Raw genomic sequence first — 22,641 nt, forward strand, 5'->3', positions numbered from 1 at the left:
CTGCTGTGGTCAGCCTGGGCTTCTGAACTAAAGACGTCAAGGAGCCAAGTTCTTGGCAATCCATGGTGGACATAAAGTGTAAAGTGAAAAAATAAACCGATGGCTTTTTAAGCCAACGAGATTGGGGGGTTGTATATTGCTTCGGCGTAACCTAGCCCATCCTGACTGATGCAGTAGCTAAATCACCCAGAGCTCTCCATCTGAGAATCTCCCTGCCTCTTCCACAAAGTCTGTTCATCTCATTTTCAGATACTATTATTATCCTCATCATTTCCCAGATGAGAACATTTAGACATGAAAGCGTACACAAAGAGTTAAGTGCCAATATGCGCAGCTGGGGATTCCAAGTCTGCTTTCCTGCTCTGGTGAGTCAAACCAAGATAGAAACTCAACGGGCATGGGTGTCTATTGAGGGCCAGGCCCTCTCCTCCAGCGCTGGGAATATAAATGCAAACAAGACAGCCAATAACTTCTTTTGTCCTGTGGGAGAATGAGAAGACCCAAGTATGATTTCAGTTTGTTACAAAGAACAAAACACAGGAATGCGCTAGAGCGAGGGGAGGTGATGACCATGGGAGATTAAAGGGTTAGAAAGGCCCCTAAGAAGGTGGTTTTTGAATTGAGAGGAGAAAGATGAGCGATGTCCCCGACAGAGGGAACATGTGCAAGGGTCCTGGGACAAGAGAAACCCGGCGCCTCAGCGCTGCAGAGGTCGCCAGTGTGGCAGAACACAGGAGTGAGGATGGGCGAGGAAGAGACGCTGCGGGAGGTCAAGTCAGACAGCACTGGAGGGTCCTGCGAGGACCCTTCTGCTGGGGAGTGGCTCTGTCCCACTTGCTTTGTGGAAGGAGCACTCTGGCTGCCTCAACCTGGATGAGAGTGCAAGCAGGGAGGTGAGACAGAAGGCTATCCCAGCAGCCTAGAACTATCTGCGGCGGCGAAGGACCAGGTCTTCCCCCGCGCCCCGCCCCCATCCTTCCGGAACACCCAGGCGTCCACTGCAAGCGGCCAGAACGCAGCCCGAGCCATGAGCGACTTGAATTAGAGTACACCCCACCCACATTCCCCTACCTTGTTCCAAGGATCCCCAGCTGGGATGCCGAAGCTGTGTCCAATTGCTATGAACGTTGCTAGCGCTCCTCTCCCTTTTTGTCCTCCCTTTTGTACCTCCCTGGGGAACTTTTCTGGGGACGTGCTGTCCCCATCAGGCTTTGGCTACCCCTGGTCTAGGCAAGGGACGCTGAGCAGTCCTGCAAGCCGGGCCTGTCCCAGACTGGTGCGTCAGTGATGAACAAAAGAGCCATGTCACGAACACATGCCCTGGTGGGACTCACAGCCCAGAGGCGGCGGCTCCCATTCACTTGCAAGTCTAAGAAAATGCGAAGAGTGGGAGGCTGTCAATCATCAGGGACTCCTTTGGCCCCACCCTCGGGATCCCCAGGCAGGCATCTGGCCTTTGGGTAAATGGCAACTTTGCAAACGCCGGTCGCGAGAGCGCACGCGACTAGGCTCGGAGTCCCCCGTTATCTCGCCAGCTCGGCGAGTCCAGGCCCCGCCCCTCCCCCAAAGGAGCGGGATCGCCCCCCCACCCCCACCCCCACCCCCGGGCTGGGACGCCCAGGTTACCAAGCCAACCGCCGGGTGAGCACAGAGCCGCCTGCGCCGGGTAGAGTTCTACAGGCGCCGGCCCCCCAGGGCCGGCTGCGCAGCGACGCCACCGGCCCCCGGCGGTACAACAGCTCCGGCCCTCGCTGGCGGGGCCGGGGCGGCGTCGAGGCTGCCTCGAGGGGCTCTACCGGCCGCGCATGCCCGGTGCGCGGCTCGCGGCTCCCGGCTCCCCGACCGCGCGCTCCTGCGGGGGTGGGCTCCCGTGGCGGGAGAGTGCGGCCCGTGGCGCCTGGAAAGCACGCAGCGCCGCCAGGGGGCACTAGGTGGCTGGAACCTGAGCCTGGCGTCGGGTGCTCCCCCGCCCCCTTTTGAGTTGATACAACGCGTCTCAGAGACGCTAGTAACTTGCACAAGGTCACACGGCCCTTGCAGAAAAATAATGAGATTGGGATTCGGACTCTGCAGTCTCCACTCCCTGTGCCCCAGGTATGGGAGGAGCACCGAACTTGAGTATCTTAGCAGTCCTGTAAGACCTTGGAGACTGAGCAGAGGTCTTTCTCCCGCTTTCACAAGAGAGCATACAAAGGATCAAAGAAGTCACTAGATCTCTCTGAAATATGTTAAACAACAGAAAAGCCACTTCCTTGGGGCTCCTGTTTATGCAGAGTCATGAAATGCCTGAGAGATTTTCAAGTCTTTGCCTGCCGCCCCCTCTCCCCCCCCCCCCCCCCCCCAACGAGACCGGAGTTCCAAAACTGGTTGTTAGAGACCTGGCCTTTTTCTGAGGCACACAGGTCAAGTACCTTCCTCTGAGCCACAGGGTCCTCAATGGCAGAATCCTGGTAAATGACTTCCTAAGATCACAGTTTGTAAGTGCCCAGGACGATCTAGATCGGCACTGTTCTTCCTTCTCTCCTTCAAACATGCACAACTCTGCCCCTCGCAGGGTCTACCACCACCCCCCACCCCCGACAAAACGAATGCTCCCCGAAGGAGCCTGATCTAAGTAAATGTTGGTTGAATGGTAAGTAAATGAATGAGCATCCGTCCCCAACCCTTACACTCAATGATTGGTTTTGTTTACCTGTCTTGCCTCCTCCTGTATGTTAGGTAATCATATCCCGGAGCTTGAATTCATTTCTTAGGGCTGCTGTAACCAACAGAAATTCATTGTCTCACAGTTCTGGGAGCTAGAAGTGTAAAATCAAGGTGTCCTCGGGCCCTATTCCCTCGGAATGCTATAGGGAAAGCTCCTTTCTAGCCTTTTCCGGTTTGTGACAGCTCCAGGTGTTCCTTGCCTTGTGGGAACAGAACTCCCATATGGCTTTGTCTTCACGTGGCCCTTTCTCCCTGTGCTTCTCTATGTCTCCACAGGGCATTCGCCTCTCTGAATTTCTTCTTTTTTAAGGACACCAATCATATTAGATAAGGGCCCACCTAATGACTTCATTTTAACTATGTCTGCAAAGACCCTGTTTCCAAATAAGGTCACATCCACTGGGGTGAACTTGCCTTTCCATTCACGGGGGATTAGGGCTTTAACAACTCTTTTTGCAGAGACGTGATTCAGCCTATAACAGAGGTGATCTATGGAACACTGAAAAAGGACTAGGCAAACTAAACAGGATGGGGGAGAATGTCCCTGGTTGAACGGCCAGAAGTAACATTTCCAGATGAACTCTCCCTGCTTTAAAGAGGGGACAATATGTCAACTTTAAGGGGGTCTATGGGAGTGGTCTCTATTCCAGCTGGGCCCTTTTCCAGGCTGTAAATACCCCCATTTCCAGACCGTCCACAAAGCATTTTATGTGACTGAATGTGGGCTTCTGAGAAATGTAAATCTGTCAGGGACTATGCTAAGCCTTGACCTGCTTTCTCTTTAATGTTGACAACTGCCCTGTGAGCTAGGTCCTATTGTTCCCTGAATTTTACATGAGAAGCTGAGTTTCAGACAGGTTAGGGAGCAGACTCACAGCTGCTTCTTGCCTGAGCTGGGATTTATAACCAGCTCTAACTCCAGAAACCTCTCCAGGAAAGCCAGTGGTACTGTCCATCGACTCCGTGTGACTCCAGAGGCTAGAACAGCAATGCAGGAGTGGAAGTTAAAAGGGGAGGCGACAATTCCGCTACATTTTAGGGAAAATCCTCTAATGCCTAGCCTTCTGTTTCTCCAACACCTAGAATTAACGGTTTTTTCCTGCATTTAGCGCCTTTTGCCACCAGCGATGTCTAGGCAGTGGCCAAGCTAGATTTTCGGTGCCCTTCCCAAGCCCATCCCACTCTGGAGGGAGCTGGAACTCTCTGCCCTATGGATATGAACTCTTTGTACATAAATGTGTTTTTGTGAGGAAAGGCCCGCTAGCTTTTCTGAGCCACAGAAGATAGAGAACCAGGAAGCTCCCTTATCAGGAACGAAGGTCCGGCATTGCAGCAAAGAGCAGCGGGGCAAGAACCTGCCGTCGGTGATCCCTCTCTGGGTCGGCATGCTCTCTGCTCAGCTCTTGTTATTTCAGTTGGGGGGGGGGGGTGGCATTTTTGCCTAGCTGCGGGTCCTGTGGCTGACACGGGTCTTCCCGAACTCCACTTCGTGTGGAAGAATCGCCCCGGCCCTGCATCTTCGCCCTGCTTCTGGCCAACGTCCACGCACCCTGACCTCTGGCCTCCAACAGGAAGATGTTGGAATCCCGCCTTGCTCCTTCCGGAGCTTTGAAATAAACTGTTGACGGTTATTCCTGGAGAAATTGCTGCTCCCTGCCACAGTCTGCCCTTCCTAGGAAGCACTTTTATTTTGTAGGAAGCAACGTCTGAGTCACTTTTTATTGGGACTGGCCCCCTTCTTTCCTCAGAGACGGATCTATTTTAGGCACACTTTCTTTCCGAAAGGTCAAAAGTGCGCGTGTGTCGGGGGTGGAAGGAGGTTCCCAGCAAATGGTATCGGAGTCCAAGCAGCAGGACAAAACACGCATTAAATGAGCTCACACCGTCTCCAGACTCTCCCGCAATCGTTGCCTCGTCTGGCCCCGACAGCCATGTACGTGATAGAGGAGACTCTGGGCTTCAGGTATGACCTCTTCCACCTTTAGTAATGGAAACTGCGAGCCTCAGAGAGGTCAGGGGATCTCTTCGCCCAAGGTCCCGAAGGCAGGATGGAAAGGAGTCGGGATTCGAACCCAACTCAAGGCCAGGTCATTCACGGCTGCTTTTTCACAAGAGGAGAAATTTGGAGGCTGAAGAGCTGGGCTCCTTGTCTCTTTCGCCTTCACTCGCTCGCTGCTGGACTTCAAGCTCCACGAGGGCGGGGAGCTACCGCGCCCTGGGCTTGGACCCAGCGCCGGCACCCAGCGGGCGCTCACGAACGGTCCGCCGGGCCGCTGATGGAAGTAGATCGGTTCTCCTTCTGCAGTGAGGCTCCTGAGCCTGCGGGCACTGCATGCAGGCTGAGCACGACCGCTGCATGCAGTGGGTGTGGACGCGCTGGGTCGAGCCCTGAGCCCAACACCCGGGCACGGCTCCGTCTCGGGCGCCCCGCGGCACGGAGACCCGGCGCGGACCGGCGCAGCCTTAGGGACCTCGGACACCAGCCGCGCCGCAGCCGAGCCTCCGCGCCGCACTGCGCACGCGCGGCGCCGGCCCGGCTCCGCCCCCCCCCCCCCCCCCTCCCGAGTAGGGACCTACAGCGGGCGCGGCGGCGGCGGCGGCCTGCGGCCGGCGGTGCAGACACCCCTTCCCGGGAGCCGGGACCCGCCGGCCGGGTGAGTGACCGAGCCGGAGGGCGAGGGCCCCGGGTTCGCGCGCGGGGCAGGCGGGCCGGGGCGCGGAGAGGGCCGCGGGCGCTGCGCGAGGCGGGGGCCTGACGAGGCCGCGCCGGGGCGGGACGGGGCGGGCAGCCGGGGCCGGGTCGTGCGGGCCGCAGCCCCGCGTGCCGAGCGGCCGGCCGGCGGCGCGGCGCGGAGTCCCCGGGGCGGGACGGGGGCGGGACGGAAAGGGGGGGGGGGCGGCGGCTCGGGAGCCCGGGGCCGCCCAGAACCCGGGGCCGGGGCGGCGGCGGGGTGCGGGCCCTTTGTGCCGCCGCGACCCCGCAGGCTCGCCTCCCCCCCCCACCCTCCCCGCGCGCCGGTCGCGATCCGCGGCGGCGGCGTGCGGGCTGCGGTGCCGCGGGTGTGGAGTCGCCGCGCCGGCCTCCTCCGCCCGCCCCCAGCGTTTTAAATGATGCATCGCCTGCGAGGATTTCTACCGGTCGGCTCGGAGCAGGAAGTGTCGTCAGGAGGCCATTTTTAAAGCCTCCTGCGGGCCTCGGAGGTAAGCGTTGACGTGGTGTGACTCCCGGTGGTTAGCGGAGACCCCGCGGCCCCGCCACGGGCCGGCCCCGGGAGACCACGCCGTAAGCCCCTGCTCCCGCGCCCTCTCCCCTCCCCCTTCCTGGCACCACGCTGTTAGACGTGGACTCGCCTCGGATAACGTGTACCATTGGTGTGAGTGTGCCAACAATAAACTTGAAAACCGGACTGGCATTGTCTTTCCTTGGGAGTTTCGCGGCGTGTGTCCAGGGACGGACTTGTCCGTGGAGGACCTTCGCATCGTTTGCCGGAGTAGGGGGCTGGGGGGGCTCGGGGGAGGGGAGATGGTGAAGATTTGACTCGTTCAGATGCTGATGGGAGCCTTTGTGGGACCTCCCCAGCGCAGCTGCCCTTTTTCTTGTTGCCTTGGCTTGTTGGGCAGTTTCAGGCCGGTTGCAAAAGAATGAATATTTCTTCCCCGGAAAGGGAAAGCCAAAGGAGACAATGAAAGAGAACACTTCAGTCCCTCTATGTAAACATACCCCGTTACGACAACCCCGACTTTTAAAAGTGCGATGACGAACAATACATCAGCCTAACATTAATGAAAAAGTGAAATAGCACTTTGTCCTGTTTCAGAAAGCCTACCCGGCTAACCTGTAATGTTGTGTTAGAACCTTTAAAGATTCTCTCTCTCAAGTTTAGATTGGAAGTCACCAAGATTAAGTAAGACCAGACACGGGTCCCCAGAAGCTTTGCAGCACTTTCCTAGAGGAAGGGAGAGAGAATAGGAATGTGGCTCTTGAGCTTTCTTCGAGTCACGTAGACGAAGTTCAGCCCAGCCTGTGTGATGTGTGTATACAACAGGAGATTCTGGCCAAGGGTTCTAGAAGCCCAGCAAATGGAGGCTAGAAACCAATACCGTATAGTCTCTTCAGAAGGCGAGTAGAACGTTTGGCTGTTTTAATTGTCTGATATGCATGTTCCTTTCACCTGGCATGAATTTTTTTTAATGATTTTTTTTTTATCCAGGATGTATTATAGCCTTGAAAAAGAACACTTTTGTGTGTGCCCAGTTTTGTTCTGCTGATAACGTTCATTACAAATGCATTTTGAAAACAGCACACAAAGGAGGGCAGTATTTTATTGAGCTTCCCCCTTGATGTTTATGTCAAACTAGTGTGGACTATTAAAAATTCATTAATACCAATTTTAAAAAACACCTCCATCTCCCATAGTGTATTTGCTTTCAGTAAGAGGATCTGGGCCAGTTTTCAGGCAGGAGGAAGAACACAGAACATTTTTATGATCGTTGCCATGAAGGCTGACCTTTCATTCATTCCCTCGTTTATTCGTTCTTTCCTTCAATATGTATGGCATGTCTCCTTTGCCAAGCCCTCTGCTGTTGGCTGTGACAAACAAGGTCCTCACAGTGCGGCTTCCCAGTCTCGGTTGTTCTCAAGCAGCCTGGGGTAGACTTCATTTTCTTTGTTCACATATGCAGCCCAGCCAATTGCAGTTTCCAGATTCCATCCTGGGACTGAAGGGACCCAGACTCTAATCAGATGTTCTCATCATGGAGTGGGGTGGTGAGGCAGCAGAATCACTTGGCAAGAATTATAAAGTGCCTGCCTCAGACCATCTCAGGGAAAAGGCCGTCTGATTCATTTGGTCACCTCAGTCCTAGGAAATCTTTTTTTTCTTTTTTTTCCTTTTTATTTTAAGCTCCTGTATTACTTTGCCACACATCCCTGCTTGAGAAGCATTTTCGGGGTTCCTTCTTATTTTCTAGGAGAAAATTCTCAGAGAAACCAAGGCTGCACAAGACCCAGGACTTACATCCAAGTGCCTGGCTTCCGCAGGGCATTTTGTGCAGTGTCTTGGAGCCTCAGGGGGTTCTGAGTGCGGGAGCCTGTGCCAAGGCCCAAAGTGAGGCCGGATGGGGCCGGGGCGCCGGAGAAGACAAGGCCCGAAAGAAGGAAGAGCCCTGGAACTTGCCATGCTTTTGACTCCTCTACAGCTCAGCGGCCCCAGGCAGGAAGTAAGAACACTACCCAAGTGGCAGCAGCTGCTGTCTGTGAGTTCAGTTCCCAGCCCCACAGAGCCCGCTAGCAGAAAAGCAAAGAATTTAGATTGGATACCGGCTGACCAACTCCGCGACCTTGGAAAAGACACACGGCTTCTCCAGATCTGTTATCTGAGAAAAAGCAAATGATGGAAGGCGTACTTTGAGGAATGTGAGGTGACATATGCGTGTGCCTCTGCAGGCACCCAGCACCCCTTCCACCTGACGTGGGTCAAGATGCACCAGGATCGCCAAACACAGCCAGCCGCTGACAGATCCGCATTTACCACTTCGCTGAGGCCACCCATTTAACGACTGCTCTGCAGCTCCCCTGACACCCCTTCAGGACCTCAGCCTGTGTCAGGTGTGGGGGTGAAACAGTCCTGATTTATGTTCTTTGTGCCCGCATCCTGCCAGGAACGTTGACGTGTAAGAACCTGTAAAGCGGTTATTGTCGTTACATGCTTAACAGCGAGTATCAGTGATGACATTTCCAAGGTCACATGGCTCAGCAAAGGTTGCACCCAGTCTGCTTGGCCCAGCCACCCACTCCCGTCCAAGGCAGTGTCCTTGCCCCCTCTCCGGCACCCTTGGCTGAGACGGGTGTATAAAAGATTGCACGAGGACGGTCAGAAGATTCTTGCCATTCCCACACACTCTTCTGCGCCTGTAATGGCAGGTGGTGGTTCTTAACCTTGGCTGTACATTTGATTCACCCGGGAAGCTTTTAAAACTCTCAGAGCCTCCCACACTCACAATGGGGCCCAGGCATTATTTTCTTAAAGCTCTCCAAGTGATCCTGGTGTGCAGTAGAGTGACCATCCCAGGGACTGCCTTCAAAAATAAGTTTAACATCCCGGGCATATGATGACACATTCGTCACCCTAATGCAGCCAAGGTTAATGATCACTGGTGTAGTGATAGGTCTGTGTTTGATTATACTTTTTATTAAACCCTGAATCCATTTCATCCACAAAATTCAGTTGTTAAGGCAAAAAAAGGGGAGGAGGGGCTCAAAAATATATGTGTCCTTCATTTTATCACCTTTAGAGACCTCGAGTCCCTAGGTGTGTTTAGTCCCACACAGTTGTGTAATGTTGCTTGTAATACTACTTGGTTTTTCCACTTTGTTTTTCCCTTGTATTTTTTTAATGCTAACAAGAGCATAATTTCCCCTTAACGTTCTTCTTTCCACATAGAGAGCTATAAGTTTTATACTTCAAAACCTCTCTCACTGGTCATATATATATATATATATATATATATATATATACGTGTATATATATATTTTCTTAAAGGTCTTCTCTTAAACTGTTAAGGAAAACCTCTATCGTAACTTTGTTTTCTGATGTAGTTAGTCTCAGTTGAAGAGCTCAGTCCCCAAATAACTCCTTTGTAAATGGGGTTGGGGAGAAGATCCTGGCCTCCAGCCCCCCTGGGAACCTCCTGCTGCCAGAGACCTTTATCTCATCAGACTGATTTGTTAAACTAAGACTTGCTGCTTCTCAGGAGTTTACAGACTCTTCTATTTTCAAAGGAATCTTACAAAAGTATGTTGACTTGTTTCTTAACAGTACATGTACTCTTTGCCTAGCATAAAATTACCTGCTGTCTGCATATACCTCTTCCCCACATCAGCATGTACATGAGGCATTATTATTCCCACTTTCCAAGTGAAAAAACACTCAGGCTCCGGAGGGGTTAACAAATCCAGAATCACCCAGCTGTTAAAGTCAAAAACCTAGGTTTTGAACCTTGTTCTTGATATCACAAGGCCATTGTCCTTTCTACTGTATTATACTTTTCACCTGGAAAGCAGAGGGGTCAGAACAGGGGCTTCCTTGTCCAACCTTCTTGCCCCATTCTGCCCACCCAGGGGAAATCCAGAATCCCAAAGGTTGTATTTTTGCCAGCAACATTTGGAAGTTTTTTGTTTTGTTTTGTTTTGTTGTCATTCAGGGGCCATCAGTTTGCAGTTCAGTCATTTTGAAGTGCCAAGTAGTGTGGCAAAAAGAAAATAATACTTGGTTGGTGTTTTTCCTTCTTTAGAACTATTTACCCATTCAGTTCAGTTCTGATTCTTTGTCACGGTCTGAAGAAGTACTTGCTGAGTGAGGTCGAAGTTTCTTCCTAAACCCTGTTTTACCTGGGCAGTATTAGCTGTTTACATGCCTAATGTTGCTTTTTTTTTTTTTTTTTTCCTTTCTTTCTGATCAGGTGTTACTTGTCTACATGCTCCTGGGCCCTTGGAGGTAGAATGCTTTAAAATTTTGCTTGCTGGGAAACAAAATTTGTTAGACCGGTCTTTGTTATGACTAAATAAAGTAGGCAAGAGGGACAAGAAATTTTTGAGCACATGTGCTACGGGCAAGTGCTTTGCGTACGTTAATTGTGTTGCCCTCTCCTGATCACCCTTTAAGTCCGAAGATAGTAAAACCTGTTTTCTTGCCTGACCGTGAACAGAGAGCAATCACTTGCCTCAGGGCCCAGCCAAGAGGGACAGAACCAGAGTCTGAACTGCAGACTGTCCATCTCCATTCCCGTTGATCTTGGCGGGTACAGCAGCCGCATGCCTGCCCTTGCAATGGACGTGGCAGAAGCCTCAGTGGGAGGATTTCTGGAGAGAGCTCCCTAAATCTGCCTCTCCGTCCAAACATGAGGCAGGCAGGCAGCTAATCCTGAGTTTGGCGGGCACCTCTCACGAGCAGAAGCGTCCGTGATGACCCGTGTCACACGCACGTGATGTGAGTGGGTAGCCTGTCTTCACATGAACATCTGGCCTATAAACGTGCATTCGCTCCAGGGCTGTTTCCGGAGTTAACTGGGCTCAGAGAGGAACAAAAACGGGTAGTCGGTAAGTAGCTTATACGTACACCTGAGCTGTAGTGAGGACTCTGTGTGTAGTTCAAGCATCCTCTCGTGCCAGCCACTCTGCCACTAAGGCTGGGTGATGGTCTTGCCCCAGAAGTGAATTGTGTTTTCAGCTATACAACCCAGTAACTGTAATTAAAGTCATGCAATGAGATTCAGCGGATATTCTGGAAACAGCAGTCGTAAGGCAGTGAAGAAAGAGGGAGGTATATGTTAGCCCCTTTGACTATGAGATTGGCATGGTTTCTTCTATTTTCCTCATTTTAAAAGGGAGAAGTCAACAGTTACGATGTGTGATAACTTAACCTCAGCACCGTATGTCATATTATTTCGTGTAATCCTTGTGACCAGCAGTGAAATAGGTACTGTTTACTGTGTAACAGAGGATTCAGATTACCCCAGGTCACACACCTACAAAGGGACGGCACTGGGATTTAAGTCCCTGTACGGTGATTCCAGAATCTGTAGCTTTAAGTAGCGTTACTATTTCTTTCTCTTCTAATTCTGTTGAGCGTTTGGTGTTTCTAGTATTTGGAAGTCAGATGCTTCCATTTTAAGGAGAGCTCGGACAACCTTTATGGTTTTTATAGGCCTCCGCGTCACTGAGCTGGTGTCTTGACAAACTCAGTCTCTGTCTTTGTGTGTCCCCGTGATAAATCTGTAAGAAACCAGGACAAGTGAACTCGAAGTCAGAAGGGAAGGCCACCAGCAGCGAATGCCGCCCTGAGGCCTTTCTGCAGGAAGAGGCAAGACTGAGTCTCGAGGAAACACGTTTATGACACACTGTGCCTCTTCTCTATGCTGTGCGCCCATCACCTTTGGCTGATGCTGGAGATAATTATGCATTAAAAAGCTCACTTAATGCTGTTAAAAAAGTTTTTGAGAACCCTCCTAAGTTATTAAAAAGAAAAATAAGTATGTTTCTTGTCCTAGGAGGTCAAATGCAGAGGCTTTGTAATCAAGGCATTATGAGTGTGAAAGGGAGGTCAACACCAAAGCTGATGCTGACTGTTCACCCAGTGTCCTCTCAGGGTCGGGTGCACGCATGGCGTTTTGTCACTCCACGTAAGTCTTGGTCATCAGCCCCTGGGGCAGTGATTTGCTAAGAGGACCCAGCTTCCCAGGTGCTTGTGCCTTGTGTGAACCAGACAGACCGAGCTGCACAAGAGGGAGTGAGCGTGGGAACCTGTCACTCGTGTGTGCCCACGTGCGGTGCCAGCGGCAAAGCCATCTTGCTTCTCGGCCTGCCACTCCGTCCACTCACCTCTGTCTTGGGGCGCACGGACATCTTTTACCCCTGTGATTAGCCACACGAGTGTCAAAGGCCAAAGAGATTGTACTTGTTTGGAAGAAGCCTGGCATCACCCGGACGGAGGGAATTGCCAGTGTAGAAACATCACGTAATTTTGAGAAAGGTTTAGAGGCCTGGAAGATCCTTGCAGCCGGGACAGGCCTAGACGTTGCACCTCCCGTTAAACCGTATTTGCTAAGCACAGCCTCGCGCTTCCTGTTGGCACTTGCTCCTGCGGATTCTCAATGCCGAATAACTGCCGAGATGGTTTTGTGGAAACACCTCCAAGAGGTCTGCGCTCCGTAGCCACTGCGGCTGGCTTGGTTAATTCCCAGGGACTTTCCTCCATCAGGATGTTCTCTGCTTCTTGCTAAGCATGTGATCCTACGGTCCTGTCTGAGATTTCAAGTCTTCAGTGTCAGGAGGAACGACACGTCTGAGTTTTCAGAGGACTTGGAAAGAAAATGACAAAACTGTACTCATGTAGATGAACGCACGTGAATAAGCTGATGCAAATGGGTGGCTCACCTGAGGTCATTTGAGTAGTGGCAAATAGCAGTGTCACTGGGGTCTCTTTTCACCAAAGCCAGTTTACATCGTTATCAGGCAGCCCTGGGGGAGAAGTAGGATAAGTGTCCTTCATTCTAGTTGCCCGATGACAAAACAGGCTCGGAAGGCTGAACTGGTGTCTATAAGGTCATAAAAGAAAGGCTATTAGCTGATCCCCAGCCAGAGTGTTTTTTTATTTGGCTCCTAGTTCTGTATATTCTGAAGAAAGAACGTGCACTTAAAGGTGATTAAGTGTTTTTATATAATAACGCGTCATGTCACGCAGATCGTGGTACTTGCTGTAGGGACATTTGCGCGTCTGCCTCCGCAGCCCAGGCTGCCACCGCCTCTCACCTCAGTCCCCTACTGCTGTCATTCCACCTTCGCGGACGCTGGCCCGTACAGCCGCTAGGGGCTCTGTTGGGATATAAATCAGATTGGGCCACGTCGCTGCTCCAGTCTCCCCTGCTTATTTGGTTCATGTAGAGGAAAAGCCACATCCTTAGGGTACTGTGTGCTAGATCTTTCTTTGACCAGTGCCCACCCCCCCCGCCTCTGACCATATTGACCGTTCTGTCCTCTTCCTCCCCTCCTGCTCATTACGTTCCATCCTCAGCCTCCTCACCATTCCTCTGGTGCTCCAGGCCCTCATCCCACAACACTTGGCTTCCTCTCTGCCTGAAACTCCCTTCTCCCAGACAGCCACAGTGCTCGCTCCCTTGCTGCCCCGAGGTCGGTGCTCACATGTCAGCTTAACGGTACGCTTTCCTGACTGCCCACCCCTCCACATGCTAGCCCTCAACCTCATCACATACTTAGTCCCTCTGGCCTTCGTTTATGGTATATTTTTCTCAATTACTTACCACCACTTAAGAAATAAACATATCTCCTGTTTCCCCTCTTCTACCCTCATGATACTTGGTTTTGCTGACTGCCCTACAGCACTTAGAACAGTGCCTGGCACCTGACAGATGCTCAGTGAGATGTTGAAGGACTCAGTTTGTGTACACCTAATATTGCCAGTGTATTACTGACTTCTTACCATTTGTGAACACAAATGGAGCATGTGAAAGAGAGCTGAGAATCCAAGCTGACGATTAGCTGTCGTGTAGAAACAAACAGACACCTGAGCCGAAGCCCTGGCTCTCTCCACCACTTGATAAACCTGTGTGTTTAAAAACTGAAATTGGGGCGCCTGGGTGGCTCAGTTGGTTAAGCGTTCAACTCTTGGTTTCATCTCAGGTCGTGATCCCACCGTCTGTGGGTCCCAGCCCTGTGTCGGGCTCTGTGCTGACAGTGCAGAGCCTGCTTGGGATTCTCTCTCCCTCTCTCCCTCTCTGCCCCTTCTCTACTCTCTCTCTCAAAATAAACATACTTAAAAAAAAACTTTTTTCAAAACTGAAATAGCATCCTCCTATACAAGGTTTTATTTAGGCAAATATGAAATTATGCCTGTGAAATTGCTGGGATGCTCTCCATGATACCTAAAAATAATATGTCCACGTATCAAGGGCTGTTCTGAATGACAACTGTGATTTCCTTGCTCCTGGCCTGTTTATGGTTGGTTTAAAGTGATGAGTTTCAGGGGGGCTGAATTTAAAAATGTTTCCAGTTTAGGCTTGTGATTTGCCAGTTCTGTTGGATGACGTTTTACTGTCAACGTGTGTGTAAGAAAGAACGTCAAGATTTAACATAAAATTGCCAAGAATAAGTGTGAAAGAGCTTAACGAAGCCTTAAGTTCATGTATTAATCATGCTTTGTGATTTCCTTTTTTTCCCTTTAGTGTTGCCCAGAATATCAGAGCATTGGAAGCAACCATTTTTTGGGATCCTACACCTACTGTGGTGGTGGATTAAAAAGGAGGACGCAGTATGCGCCCAAGAAGTAACTGTTTCTCTGCCGATCACAAAGTGAAATGAAGGATGGCCCCTAAGGATTTTATCATGTGAAGTCTCTCTGGATTTCTCTTTTCAGAAATGCAGATAAAGAAGATGAAGGATATCGGACAGCAGTTATATACCACACAAGTGAACGACGCACAGAATTCCTTGACCATGTCACCCAAACAGCCTAATGCTAATAGAGCGACTCGACCAGACAGACAAGAAGCGCAGGCTCTGTTATGTCAAGGCTCAGAGGCGGAGGCTGCCATGATGACGGTTGCTACGTGTGTAAAGTGCAAAAGTGTCCACAGAATCCCGCTTCGAGATCCCAAGAAGGGTACTGGGCAAAGCCAAAAGGACGACAAGTATGTTTGCTTCACATGCAACCTTGGCATGGCTTCTTCCCATTTTCATTTTGTGAACAGTAATCCCAGTGCAGCTCACATAGGAAATAAAGCTGAGACCATCTCAGGTTCCGTCAGTAACAAATTTAAGGTAAGGAACTTTAAGCCCGGCAAATACTATTGTGATAAATGTCGATTTTCCACAAAGGACCCTCTGCAGTACAAAAAGCACACGCTTCAACATGAAGAGATTAAATTCATCTGTTCTCACTGCAGCTACATTTCCTACACAAAAGGGGAGTTTCAGAGGCACTTGGTGAAACACACGGGCATATTCCCTTACCAGTGTGAGTACTGCGACTATGGCGCTATCAGAAACGACTACATCGTCAAACACAGGAGGAGAGTGCACGAGAGGGCCGGTGGAAAGCGGCCGCCCAAAACCGTGGCCAAGCTGGAGCCGAAAAGAGCCGGCGCGTCCAAACAAAACGCAGAGCTTTTAAAAGCTCCCAGTCCGAGGACTGCGTTTCAAAATCGGTTGTCGGATCAACTCTCAAGGTTCTCCCTCCATACAAATAAGGACAAAATGCACAATATCATGTTGCTGCCTGAATCCAAGGAACACCAGAAAGATGTAGTGTGTGTTCCGAATAAAGTGACCTTGTCGGAGCCAAACGAGGTCAGTCTGTTTGAGAACAAAAGCGTGGAGGTGGAAGTGCTGTCCCCTGCAAAAGAGCCCGTGCAGCCGGGAATGCCCTTGACAGTCGTGGCACCGGCGGAATTAGTTGTCCCTGCAAACTGTCTAGCCCAGTTGATGGATGTGAAGGTTGTCAATGGAACCCAGCAGCTGGTCCTGAAACTGTTTCCTCTGGAAGAAGGTAACCGCCCTGAAGCCAGCGGGGCTGAGGGAGGGAGTTCCGAGCGTATGACTAACGAAAAGGGTTCAACCGAACGGGAAAAAATGGCTTCCGCAGGACATACAAAGCCACCGCCGATTGAAGGGAATGTCGGAAAACTCGCAGGCTTTGATAATCTCCATTCTGCGGTTCAGAAACAACTTAAAAATGTGAAGTGGGTGAGGTCTTACGACTTTTTCCTGTCAGATTCTCGTGTGCACAACCGTGGGGAATCCATCCTCAACCCAGATACAGTGGAGGATTTCCAGAAAAAAAGTAGCACGTATCCACATAGACCGGCCCTTCCGTCTCTCTCCTTCAAAGGTCATTCTCCATCAGCTATAGTAAAACACAGTGTTTTACATGGTCTCAGAACCGCATCAAGCCCGTTTCCACATAAAGCTGCTGTTTCTTTTACTGAGGATAGAAGACATTTACACAGCGACTCACACTCGTTCTTCCCTCTTGCTGCACCACCTGCAGCTGTGCCCTCCGGAGACCGGGGCTTATTGCCTGTGAGCACAAATCACTTGGAATCTAGAAATGAGATCAGTGTTCCTGCAAAAATGGCTCCCTCCCACAGGAAGCTGAAGGACAAGCAGACAGAGGAACACAAGGCAGGTTCAAATACAGGCCAGATTGCCTCTCAACGCAAAAGGGAGTATTTACACCTAAGTATACCTGGAGAAGATAGCATCGGGGCTCTGCCGCCTGGGGAGGAACCCCTGGAACTAAAGAATCCAGAAAGGACTAAAGACTCTTTCGATGGCCCGGTCATCTCGTCAGTATTTTCTCTGAGCTCTGGGTCCGAAAATGTCCCTGAGGGTGTTAAATGGAATAGTTCCACGTCCAAAATAAAGTCAATTGAACTCTTGCGCAGAAAGATAGCTCAGTTAATTGAATCCTGTGGCAAGCCTTCATCTTTGTCTGCAAATAATGCACATCGCCGTTCTGTAGGGCAGGCCTCGAAGGGAACCTCGAAAGCTGCTCCTGAAGGTATTCACGAAATTAACATGTCGTTTACTGGCACCGGCTATTCCACAGGCACGCTCCCCAAACCTCAGGATGACGGCACTATTAATGGACAGCTTACTCATCAGCAAATGTATCCACAGTTTATGGAAGACAGCAATGGGAAAACTGAAAGCAGAGTGACCAGGAAGGCCCATGTTGCTACTCCAGTATTGATCCCCAAAGGGGCTGTGTTGAGGGTTCTTAATTCTTCTGAGGATGCCCACATTATAGAGGCTACGTGTGAAGCACCCGTCAGTATACCTTGCAGTGAGACACAGTTAATAAAACCCATCCCGCTCTGCCCAGTGAGACAGACAGACTCAGACTTACAGTCTTTGACAAGTAAAAGTGGGCCAGTAGATGTGTCCCAAAATCTTGATATACCTCTTCGGCCAAAACCAAGGAAAGAGAGTGCTACTTGTAGCACCATGCCTAAAAAAACTGGCCCCCTACACAGTCACCAAGGAAGCAGTGAACCAAGTAAGCAAGGGAAACTGCTCCCCAGAAGTCTTCCTATAAGTAAAAATAAAACCAAACAAGTGAACTCATCCAAGAAGAAAACCAAAATCCAGGCTGACCCCAGCCGCTATCTCAAGGATCCTTCAATTTTTCAGGTCACAAGACAACTTCGACTGATAGCAGCTAAACCAGACCAGTTGATTAAATGCCCCCGTCGGAACCAGCCTGTCATTGTGTTAAACCATCCTGACGTTGACTCACCAGAAGTGACCAATGTGATGAAGGTAATAAACAAGTACAAAGGCAACGTCCTCAAAGTCGTCTTATCAGAGAGGACTAGGTGTCAGCTAGGCATCAGACGGCATCACGTCCGCCTGACCTACCAGAATGTGGAGGAAGCCAATCAAATAAAAAGGCAAATGATGTTGAAAATGAAACTTAAAAAAGTTCATAAAAACAACTACCAGGTGGTGGATTCCTTGCCTGATGACTCATCCCAGTGTATATTTAAGTGCTGGTTTTGTGGGCGGCTGTATGAAGACCAGGAAGAGTGGATGAGTCATGGCCAACGGCATTTGATAGAAGCTACTAGAGATTGGGATGTTCTTTCCTCCAAAGGCAAATAAGTAAAAAGTGGTCTTTGAAGCAAATTGTTTTTCTTACTTTTAGTTTATTCTAGTTTGCTTTTGTTTTTTTTTTTCTCCTCCCTGACTCAGTAGGAGAAATAGAGATTGTAGGGATGAGAGAGTCATCAATTCTTCAGAACTCTTGTAGGAATGTTGAGAGCCAGGAGTCTTAACCCGAGATAAGTGACTGGAACTTGGAATGTGTTTGAGGCCCCTGAAATTACGCACAAATCCACGTACAGGCGTTTTCCTGGAGAGAAGTGAAACTTGCAGATTTCCACTGGGATCTGAGACTGCTTTGTGTAGCACCCCTTTTACTGAGTAGATACAAATTTGTTGTAATCTATTCAAAAGGGTGAGTTTAGAGTGTTTTACACATGCTACTGAGGGATTAAGCCCAGATGGTGGTGTGCACAGCCATCCCGTCATTAAGTCATGTGCTATTTGGTGCATAATGGCAATTAAACTTTCTACTTTGTTACCTTAAATTCGGTTATAGAAAAATGGCTATTCTTTTAAATTCCTCACCCCCTGTAGTACTTGTGTCGTTTACAGCACAGAGCACTGTGCTGCTGTTGGCCATTTTAAAGGATGATTCCAAGGTTTGCTTGAATCTACTATAGTAGACGTTAGGGGAGGAAGGAAACATTTCCAAACCTTTGCTTTCTTTTTTAAACATCCTGGTTTGGGACAGTTGAGGAGGGAATGTGCCTTTTTAAAAAAAAAAAAAAAAAAAAAAAAAAAGGTCACAGAAAAGATCTAGAACTAAGGCTGCTGTTTGCCCTTAGCCACCCTCACAAACATAAGCCGATTTAAAATGTGAACGAACAGGCGTCTTGTGACATAGGTGACACTGGGGAAGACCATGCAAGGTAGGGTGGTGCAGGTAGTTATGACTTTAACGTGACTACCAGTTTTTATCTGAGAACTCACGGGCGAAACCACAGGCGAAGCCTGCACACACTTCCCCCACAGACACTGCCCCCCTCCCCAGCTCATATCCTGCTCTCCCTTTGCCAACTTCCTGAACAGACCCTCCTACGGAGTAGGATGCTTCCCTGCTCACCTCCTGTCCCCTTCCTTTTGTGCCTTTGAGGCCCCTTAAGGCTTTCCCTCGTGAAAATACTAAAAACAAGCAAGAATCAGCAAAAGGGAAGCATCTCACCATCTTTGTTGAGGTTATAGGAAAAGTATGCCTGGTTTTCAACGGTCATGGTGACGTCCCTCTCACCCACCTTTCCGAGGTAGTAATTCTCAAGAACATCTACCGCTGTCTCCACCGACAAAGGCCAGGACCACGGCTGGTCCACACAGCACCTCCATGTGCGTTAGGAAGAGTTCCTCCCAGATAGATGGCCTGGCAGATGGAGCTCGGACTGGATTTATTCCTCACTTGCCCGCTCAGGCACCAACCATCACACAGAACCCTAAAGGGACGACCACAAGGCAGCCCCACCTCCGTGTTTTTCTTCCTTTTAAGCCTGCTCTTACCTTAGGGAATTGGCTAGTGCAGTAAATGAAATGGGGGGCCGTTTTGTCTGCAAAAGACTTGAGTGAGATTTCCATTGCGTTGGTTAGTCAGAACTTTCCGATTTTTTTTTTTTTACATGTGTGAAAGATTATCTTCTGATAGATGTGGGATGGTAATTCTTTGTAGTTCTCAAGTGAAATGTAGATCAACATTTCTTATGTATAATTGAATACATAATCATTAAGTTGACTAATTGGTTAATTTTTATTGAAATTTAAAACTTGGGTTTTTTTTATATGTGTATATATGCTTGTGTGTACACATATAAATATTTTTTACCATATAAAAACTGCAGTAGCTGATTTTCGGTTTTCCTATTTTATAACAAAATTATGTGGGCTGGAGAAATAGAAGACGTTTTATATTCTAGAAATTATTTTGGAAGCAATTTTTATAATGGTGTGGTCTCATTTTTAGCAAATGAAAGCACAAGTGATGAGTCTGATTTATATGAACAAATAGGAGTAGAAACCGCTGAGGATCATTTCATGACAGTATTTCCTCCCCCGTGCATTTCCAGTTGGTGCTTTCTGGGAAATGGACCCTGTGTATCGCTCACTTTTCCACCCAGAGGAGAGGATTCGGCAGTGTCAGCCATGTGTAGATGTGTACCCTGCCAGGAGCTAGAAGGCTCCTAAGATGTTGAGAGAAGAAGAGGCTGTGATTTTTTTTTTTTCCTCCTTCTATACCTCACTGCTTAGTAGCATCTTTCTTGAGAGGCTAGACCATGACCTTTCAGGAAAGATGACCATGAATCAGGTCAGAGTGTTAAGTGTCAACATGAAATATTTATACTTTGCAGCACCAACTGTTTTTCAAGTATTACCTAAAACTCAGCTTATGTACTTGTATGGAGCTAAATTTTATCAGTAGACTGTGTAGCTAAGCTTTGGGGGGGATTTCCAGAACTACAGTACTTTTTAAGGAATTGAGAGGGCTCCTGAAAGTCACAAAAAATGAGAAAGCAAAACATGTCTGTCCTTCTGCTATAAAGAACTTTATTTAGCAGATAGCTTGTTAACATGTAGGTAAATGTCATGAAATAAATACTTCTAACAAAATTGGACAAGGTAGGGGTAGAACTGTGCTGAGTATTTATGGACTCCTACCTTGATTTTGAAGGACCTGTACTCAGGAAATTTTGTTGATAGTGTTTACCAATAAAATCATTTTAAACACTTCTTAAGGTAGAGTTTCTTAACTTTTGGGGGTCAGAAATGAGATGATCTTATTATAGTTATGATATGACAAAGTGAAAATTTCTCAAAAATGACCTCACAGTCTCATAGATCATATTTTACCCCAATTTTTATCCCCAGCCCCAAACATTTTGTGACCCTACTATGGGCCAAGTGCTATTTGTTAAACTAAGCTGAACACAGTATATTAACCCTAAAAAGCTCCATCCCGTTCCTTCACGACCTACTAAATAAACCATCCCAGAAAATGAGGATGTGATGTGGCTCGGCCTTTGGAATCGTTTTTGAATGTGTAAATGTCAGTATGAGCAGAAAACAAAATATTGCATAACACGTTTTAAGCATTATTGTAAGTCCCGCGTTAACAGTTCTGTGCTGCTCTAGTTTTGAAACACATTTGTATATAGATAGAGACGTTGGCGTCACTTTTGTTAAATAAAACAACTGTAAAACGTTCTCTGCCCTTTCATTTCACTGTTCGGGGGGGGGGGGGGGGAGGGCCGTGTATTACATCACCTCGTGTGATCTGTTTCTGAAACATGGAAAGGCATCATCCTATACAGCTCAGGTGCCTTGAGTCCCACCGGGGTGTGTTCCGAATTAGATAACGCCACTGGTTCACCCGGCACACCCTGAGATGAACACCCCAGGCTGCTTTTTTGGTTTGCGCTGTCCTAAATTCATGCTGCTTTGGGCAGCAGTAATAGTTTTCATCCCGTGGTCCGTGGCCTCTTCGGAGGTGGTCTGTGGCCACCGAACCTGCCCTGTGTGTCTGGCCTCTGCTGGGAGGGGTTGGGGCGGGGGGAGCTCCCCAGCATTTGGTGAGCCTGCTGGACCACGTGGGCACGGCACTGTTGACACCATCCATAAACACCCTTGAGTCTGATTGCACGTGTACCTGGGCGGAGAAGGGATGAGGCTATTTGGAGGGGAACTTGATTCCCGCATCTCATTCCACGGAGTCAACAAGGGAAAAGAAATGGGACCTGAGACCGTAAAGAGACGTGGGTTGCTTCAATTCAAGAATTTGCCGATTTCACCTGTTAGCGGAGATGAGTCGTCATCCTCCCATCCTACAGATCTAGTCTAATAAGTGGTCACCTTTGGTTACCCAGGGGGAAGTGGAAATCAAATAAGGCAGTGGAAGCCTCTGGGGGATTTGTATTGGGTGTGGACTGCCAGGGGTGGCTGCGGTGTGACCGGAGTAGGGGGCTGGGTGGGAGCTGACATCAAGGCCAGAAAGTTAGGGAGTGGCAGTCACCAAGCCACGTTTTATTGGGAAGAGAACTTCAGCTCAAGAAAGATGAATGTGTACGTGAAGGTGAGGGAAGTAACGTGCAAGATGGTGATGTGGCAGGAAGCACCCTGGCGTCTATCAAGCTCTTTTGCTTTGCACACGTAGAGCTCTTTGCTGCCACAGGTTACATCCAGTATAAATTGACTTCTTAAGGCTCTAGCACGTATCAGACATGTCGGTTGCATTGAACTACCGTTCTGAGGAAGGTGGTCTTAGTCTAGAGCAGTGCTGTCCAACAGGAACATAATGTGAGCCAAAACGTCATCTGAACTTTCTAGTAGCCACATTTGGGAGAGAAAAAAGATCGGGTGAAGTTAAATGTTTTATTTCACCCAATACACCTAAAATACTGAAACATTTCTGGGACGCCTGGGTGGCTCAGTCGGTGAGGCATCCTACTTCAGCTCGGGTCATGATCTCATGGTTCATGAGTTTGAGCCCCACATCGGGCTCTGTGCTGACAGCTCAGAGCCTGGAGCCTGTTTCCGATTCCGTGTCTCCCTCTCCCTGCCCCTCCCCTGCTTGTTCTCTGTCTCTGTCTCTCAAAAATAAATAAATGTTGGGGCGCCTGGGTGGCGCAGTCGGTTAAGCGTCCGACTTCAGCCAGGTCACGATCTCGCGGTCCGTGAGTTCGAGCCCCGCGTCAGGCTCTGGGCCGATGGCTTGGAGCCTGGAGCCTGTTTCCGATTCTGTGTCTCCCTCTCTCTCTGCCCCTCCCCCGTTCATGCTC

The 22,641-nt window shown here is 49.4% G+C and overlaps 1 protein-coding gene across 3 annotated transcripts; it reads left to right on the forward strand.

Annotated features, from left to right (window-relative positions):
- The first annotated feature begins 4,562 nt into the window (after positions 1-4,562).
- ZNF518B (zinc finger protein 518B) lies at positions 4,563-21,070 on the forward strand. Of its 3 annotated transcripts, none has more exons than XM_058723090.1 (2): positions 4,563-4,669; positions 14,446-21,070. In XM_058723090.1, the coding sequence occupies exon 2, from the start codon at positions 14,639-14,641 to the stop codon at positions 17,882-17,884; it is 3,246 nt and encodes a 1,081-aa protein (XP_058579073.1). In that variant the 5' UTR covers positions 4,563-4,669; positions 14,446-14,638; the 3' UTR covers positions 17,885-21,070. The 3 variants fall into 3 exon arrangements, with proteins under 3 accessions (XP_058579073.1, XP_058579071.1, XP_058579072.1); XM_058723088.1 differs by lacking the exon at positions 4,563-4,669 and adding an exon at positions 5,285-5,360; XM_058723089.1 differs by lacking the exon at positions 4,563-4,669 and adding an exon at positions 5,783-5,907.
- The last annotated feature ends 1,571 nt before the right edge of the window (positions 21,071-22,641 follow it).

Source organism: Neofelis nebulosa, chromosome 3 (genome assembly GCF_028018385.1).
Source record: "Neofelis nebulosa isolate mNeoNeb1 chromosome 3, mNeoNeb1.pri, whole genome shotgun sequence".
Classification (NCBI taxonomy): domain Eukaryota; kingdom Metazoa; phylum Chordata; class Mammalia; order Carnivora; family Felidae; genus Neofelis; species Neofelis nebulosa.